This window comes from Octopus bimaculoides, chromosome 30 (genome assembly GCF_001194135.2).
Source record: "Octopus bimaculoides isolate UCB-OBI-ISO-001 chromosome 30, ASM119413v2, whole genome shotgun sequence".
NCBI lineage: Eukaryota > Metazoa > Mollusca > Cephalopoda > Octopoda > Octopodidae > Octopus > Octopus bimaculoides.
The window spans coordinates 9,664,300-9,671,138 of record NC_069010.1 but is presented as its reverse complement, the minus strand read 5'-3'; the positions used below and the strand labels follow the sequence as shown (position 1 = coordinate 9,671,138).

The window sequence follows — 6,839 nt, the reverse complement described above, 5'->3', positions numbered from 1 at the left end:
GTGTGATCATTGCCAGAGCAGCTGTCTGGCTTCCGTGCTGGTGGCACGTGAATAGCACCATTTGAGCGTGATCGTTACCAACATCGCCTTCCTGGCACTTGTGCCGCTGGCATGTGAAAAAACATTCGAGAGAATGTTTGTTGTTAACAACAAACAAGATGAAGACAAATATCCATCAAATGTAAATGATGTACGTAATTCCTGAGAATCGTTAGCATGCCAGGCAAAATGCTTAATGGCATTTTGTCTATCTTTATGTTCTGAGTTCAAATTCTGCCTTTCATGCTTTCAGGTTTGGTAAATTAAGAACCCTTGAAACACCTTGGGGTCAATGTGATCAGCTTGTCCCTTTCACCTAAATTTCAGGCCTTGTGCTTTTAGTCGAAAGGATTATTATTATTATTGTTATTGTTATTACTATTGTTATGACTGTTGTCTTTTGTTTTTTTTTCACAGAATATCCTCCGAATGTTACTGGTGCTGCTCACAGGCATCGTAGTGGTTACCATTCCTGACTTTGCCAACCTGATGGCCCTCATTGGTGCTACCTGCTGTACACTGCTAGCATTTATTCTTCCCGGTCTCTTTCATTTTATCATTTTCAAAGGGTAGGTCTTCCTTCGTTGAGTCTTTTTCATCTTTGGACGACTGTTGAAGCCAGTGGAGGCGTGTGGGGTCGGCTGAGGGAGAATTTGATGGGTCAAAGTGAAAGTAGTGTGGTGTAGGGCTGTGTGGGGCAGTGTGCTATGGTGTGTGTGTGTGTGTGTGTGTGCTTTGTTCTAGTGTGTTGTGGTGTGATGAGAGATGTATGCTATGTTGCGTTGTGTTCTGATGAGGACTGAGAAGCTGAAGCGATCAATAATATATATATATATATTTGCCAGTACCGCCTGACTGGCCTCCGTAGGATTTTCGAGCGAGATCGTTGCCAGTGCCCCTGGACTGGCTTGTGCGGGTGGCACATAAAAGACACCATTCCGAGCGTGGCCGTTGCCAGTATCGCCTGACTGGCCTTCGTGCAGGTGACACGTAAAAGCACCTACTACACTCTCTGAGTGGCTGGCGTTAGGAAGGGCATGCAGCTGTAGAAACTCTGCCAAATTTAGATTGGAGCCTGGTGTTGCCATCCGGTTTCACCAGTCCTCAGTCAAATCGTCCAACCCATGCTAGCATGGAAAGCGGACGTTAAACGATGATGATATATATATATATATATATATATATATATTTATATACATATATATGTGTATCATCATCATCATCATCATCAAGGTGGCTGATTGAATTGTTAGCATGCTGGGAAAAGTGCTTTATAGCATTTTGTCCTCTACTTTCTGAGTTCAAATTCCGCCGAGGTCGACTTTGCCTTTCATCCTTTTGGTGGGGTGGTCGATAAATTAAGTACCAGTTGCATCCTGGGGATCAATCTAATCGACTATCCCCTTTTCCCAAATTTCAGGCCTTGTGCCTATAATAGAAAGGATTATTATTATTATGGTGGTGAACTGGCACAGTTGTAAACACACCAAGCAAAAAGTTTAGCTGCATTTTGCTGTCTTTATGTTCTGAGTTCAAATCCCACTATGGTTCACTTAGTCTTTCTTCATATCTGTGTTGATGAAATCAGTACCTGTTTTGCACTGGGGTCGCACTAACCCCTCCTCTGAAATTGCTGACCTTGTGCCAAAATTTGAAATCATTATTATTGTTGTTCACTAATAACGAATTGATTTCATAATTACAAACTGTTCTCTTTATTACAGGTCCACGACGTTATTGTTGCAGGTGATTGACGTTGCTTTGATAATTATCGGAGTGATAGGGTAAGTTGGTGACCACCTTTTAAGTTCTGAGTTCAAATCCTGCCAATGTAGACATCGTCTTCCCATCCTTTTTTGGGGTTGATAAAATACATACCAGTTGAGCACTTGGACTGATATAATTGATTGACCCCCAACTAAAGGCAACGAGTTTGCAGAAATCAGTTAAGCTCAGAAGCCATGAGAGCCAGTGCCTGGTATTGCATCAAGGCATCAGGGTATTATTATTATTATTATTATTATTATTATTATTCATCGTTTAACGTCCGCTTTCCATGCTAGCATGGGTTGGACGATTTAACTGAGGACTGGTGAAACCGGATGGCTACACCAGGCTCCAATCTGATCTGGCAAAGTTTTGTACAGCTGGGTGCCCTTCCTAACGCCAACCACTCCGAGAGTGTAAAGGCAGTGAGCTGGTAGAATCGTTAGCATGATTAGACGAAATGCTTGGTGGTATTTCGTCCGTTGCTGAGGTCGACTTTGCCTTTCATCCTTTCAGAGTCAATAAAATAAGTACCAGTTACGCACTGGGATCATGGTAATTGACTCATCCCCACCTCCCCCAAGCTGCTCTTGTGGAAAAAATTTTAAACTATTATTATCATTATAATTATCATTATTATTATTATTATTATTATTATTATTATTATAATTATCATTATTATTATTATTATTATAATTATCATTATTATTATTATTATAATTTTCATTATTATTATTATTATTATTATTATTATTATTATTATTATTATAATTATCATTATTATTATTATTATAATTATCATTATAATTATCATTATTATTATTATTATTATAATTATCATTATTATTATTATTATAATTATCATTATTATTATTATTATTATTATAATTATCATTATTATTATTATTATAATTATTATTATTATTATAATTATCATTATTATTATTATTATTATAATTATTATTATTATTATAATTATCATTATTATTATTATTATAATTATAATTATCATTATCATTATCATTATTATTGTTGTTGTTGTTGTTTGGCTGATTATCATTGCATCTGTTAATATGTTTTCTCCCTCTTATTATTTGCAGGGCTTTTGTTGGGACCTACGACGCAGTAAACCGGCTCTCAGCTTCAAACTCACACAGCAGTTTGCATTTGCTCAACCTCACTGCGCATCACGTCGCACATGGCGCAGTGCCTAAATAGTAGCTGTAGTGCTGGTGTGGCTGTGTGCATGAGTGTTGATGTGGCAGTGACGGTAGTGGCGGCAGCGGTGGCGATTGTGGCTGTAGTGGTTGTTGCTGTTGTTGTTGTTGTCGTGCTCACTTGCAGGATCTGTTACCGCAAGTTACTTGCAGCCATTTTGCAGCAGATGTGCACAGGTATTTACAATCCATGTGCAGCAGATTTGCAAGTTGATTGTATGGCTGCGGGCAAAGACTTGCCTAAAGCCGAAACGGCAGAACAGGAACCATGGCAACTGAATGGCGGATGTTGCAGAAGGATGCTTTTATTTTGAAACAAGCAACAGGTGCAGCTGGACTGGAGGTGTTCGGCGGTCAGTGACCCTTATGAGTGACCTGGGGCTAAAAGTACAACAACAATGTCAATTGTTGTTGTTTGATCATAGGCTGGCTGGACCAAGACTGACCTAGGGCTAAACAGCAACAAGGAAGGACACATTAGATAATGTAGTCCTAGATACACTATGCCTGAATAAAATATGGGATGGTCATGGCTGGAACATCTTCGGTTATAGATCTACTAGATCAGAGCTTATTTTGATCTGAACAACAATAGTATGAAAGGACACATTAGATAATGTAGTCCTAGGTTCACTGTGTCTCAATGAAAGACATGTTGGTCACGGCTGGAACGTCTTCGATCATAGGTCTGCTGCGTTAGGACTGACCTGGGACCAAACAACAACTCCTATGCTGACCCCATGGCTGTTTAGAATGCAGGCCACTGCAGTTCAAATCGCAAGCATTGTGTGACTGCCACTACTTCACTGCAACATTCCACGTTGTACTAACCATACAACGTGTGGAAACAGATCTGTGTGTGTGTGTGCGTGCGTGCGTGTATGCATTTAACATATCAGTGTGTGTGCGTGTGTGTATAGATATGCGAATGTATGTGTGTGCATGTATATATATTTGTGTGTGTGTGTGTGTGTGTATCTTCTAGCTACATTTAAACACTGCCAAATGCATAGTTGTATATGTGTGTGTGTATATATATATATATGCGATGTGTGTGTGTAAGGGGTATGGGCACAATGATACATTCTGGTTAAGACAGGATTTTCGAGCTCACAAACTGACACTATGTTCCTTCGATCCATGGCAAAGTTCTGGTGACCATTGGTTAAGATGTCGTTACTGCTGCTCGTTAGAATATGTCTGGCATTGATCAGGATGCGGTTACAATTGCTTAAAATATCAGTAAATGGTGTTGGACAAGGCTTTTGGGATGCCGGTGATTTGGCATGGCTTACTGGATATTGGATCTGTTTTATAAGAGTAGTTTTTGGCACAGGAGACACACAGGCACTCACACGCACATACATGGCGACACAAGTGCAGAAATATGCACATAAAGATAAACTGAGAGTAGGGGAATTGAATATGGCTGACATAAACACTTCCTGCCTCCTCGGATGCATAAAGAGAAATATTCCCTTTCAGTTTCCGTCTACCAAATCCACTCACAAGGCTTTGGTCGGCCCGAGGCTATAGTAGAAGACACTTGCCCAAGGTGCCACGCTGTGGGACTGAACACGGAACCATGTGGTTGGTAAGCAAGCTACTTACTACACAGCCACTCCTGCGCCTATGTTAATTTTTTTCACATCGCCTTTTCTCATAGTTTCAAGATTTCGATGATGCGACTGTTTATTTTTAGGGTATGTGTGAAAGGCCAGATCTGGCTGGTTTGAACATAAAACAGTACTTTTAAACCAAATATGGATGGTTTAGATGTTAAAGTAATTCTTGCTGATAACTGTTATGTCAGGCGGAATTTTGAGTGTCCAACACGACTGTTGTTGCTAGTCACTTTCTTTTCTGATAAAAATCCATGACAGAGTTAAACTTAAACTTAATGTCTACGAATGGTTTGACTTGTGTTGCCTTCCTTCTGCTTTCTTTTCTGGCTAGTCATATTTAAGAAGGACACGATAATCGTAAGCTGAGTAAACCGTAAGTTTAAATATAATTATAGGTGAACAATAAGTCTCGTGTTGCCTATGGTGACTGGCATCGAATGTAGGTGAGCAAAGATTGGAATTAAGGGTGAAGGTAAATGTAATTCACCATTCGTTTAATTACAATTATCAATGGATGATTCTAATGCACATTATACATGGTTGGGAAAGTATGAAAGTCCCATTGTATAAATGACAATTTTTATGTGTGTGTGTATGTACATATATATGTATGTATGTGTGTGTATGTGTATATATATATATATATATATATATATATGTGTGTGTGTATGTACATGTGTGTGTATGTATATATAAATATATATATATTTATGGAGAGAGAGAGAGAGATAAAAGCAAGGACCATTGACAAACTAAAGGACTCAATATACAAATATAAAGTGTTGTATTATAATTTTATTGATTCTCAACACTCTTTTGACCCATTGGAACCAATTTCTTCTTTACTGATAATATACACACATATATATATATATATATACATATGTGTGTATATATATATATATATACATATGTGTGTGTGTATATATATATATATATACACACACACACACACACACACATACATACAAACACTTAAGATCTGTTACATGTCTCCACATTTCACAGTTTCAATATGCTACTTTGAAGTCACAGTCAGTAAGATTACATACATACACACATACATTATATATATATGTGTTTGTGTGTGTGTATTATTATAATATATGTATGTGTGTATAAATATTATGTTCAGATATAGACATGTACACAAAAGTGTGTAGACAGACATATTCTACACAGGTTGACAAACATGTATATTAGACTTTTTTACAAATATACATGCATTTTTTTTCTTTCATCTCGACATTATTCTATTTTCATCCTTTTTAAAAATTACTTTTCTCAAATGACCAGAAATCTCAGTCAAATGTGACCAGACACTTTTACACCCCTTCCCTCACCTTAGATGTCCAATATCTGTTTCTGTTACAACTTGACATAAAAACAAACATACATACATACATAATAATAATAATAATAATAATAATAATAATAATAATGAAAAATTTTTAGGATGGAAATTTTTTGTATTTTAATAACGCATTGCTACATATGTTTCTGCATAACATGTTTGTTTGTGACTACCTTCACACATCCATAGGATATTATTGAATATTATTTATAAGGTCTATGGATCTTAAGGAAGTCCACTACTTCATGTGCGTACTTACTTTTCCATTATTACTGTATTTACCCTACACTATAGGGTGTTTCACATAAATAACCATCCCAGAGAATTACTCTGGAAGATGGGAACAATAAGCATTAGCTAGCGACAAGCAGCAGAAGAGCTTTTACAAGCACACTCACAGACATTTATCCAAATAAATTAAAAGTATATATATATATATACATACACACTTTTATTTGTTTCCGTTCTTTGGCTGAGGCCATGCTGGAGCACCACCTTTAGTTGAACAAATCAACCCCCAGGACTTATTCTTTATAAGCCTAGTACTTATTCTATCGGCCTCTTTTGCCGAACCACTAAGTTACGGGGACGTAAACATACCAGCATCAGTTGCCAAACGATGGTAGTGGTGGTGGGGGTCAAACACTAAGACATACGCACACACACACACACACACACACACACAAAGACAAGCACATAATTCTTATACAAGAACTTTTTTGACAGTCACTTTGAAGTTTCAGTCAGTTAAGCTGAAGCTTTGAAGTCACTGTCAACAGCATCCTTGTATAAGAATAATATATATATTTATCTATTTATTAATATTTAGCAGAAGTG

The 6,839-nt window shown here is 37.4% G+C and overlaps 1 protein-coding gene across 1 annotated transcript in view; it reads left to right on the top strand.

The window, feature by feature from the left end:
• LOC106875310 (uncharacterized) overlaps positions 1-5,616 on the top strand; it is a 27,337-nt gene extending 21,721 nt beyond the window's left edge. The window contains exons 14-16 of the mRNA XM_014923398.2: positions 457-608; positions 1,764-1,823; positions 2,907-5,616. Coding sequence (XP_014778884.1) covers positions 457-608; positions 1,764-1,823; positions 2,907-3,024 — 330 coding nt within the window. The 3' untranslated portion in view covers positions 3,025-5,616. The remainder of the gene's footprint in view (positions 1-456; positions 609-1,763; positions 1,824-2,906) is intronic.
• The last annotated feature ends 1,223 nt before the right edge of the window (positions 5,617-6,839 follow it).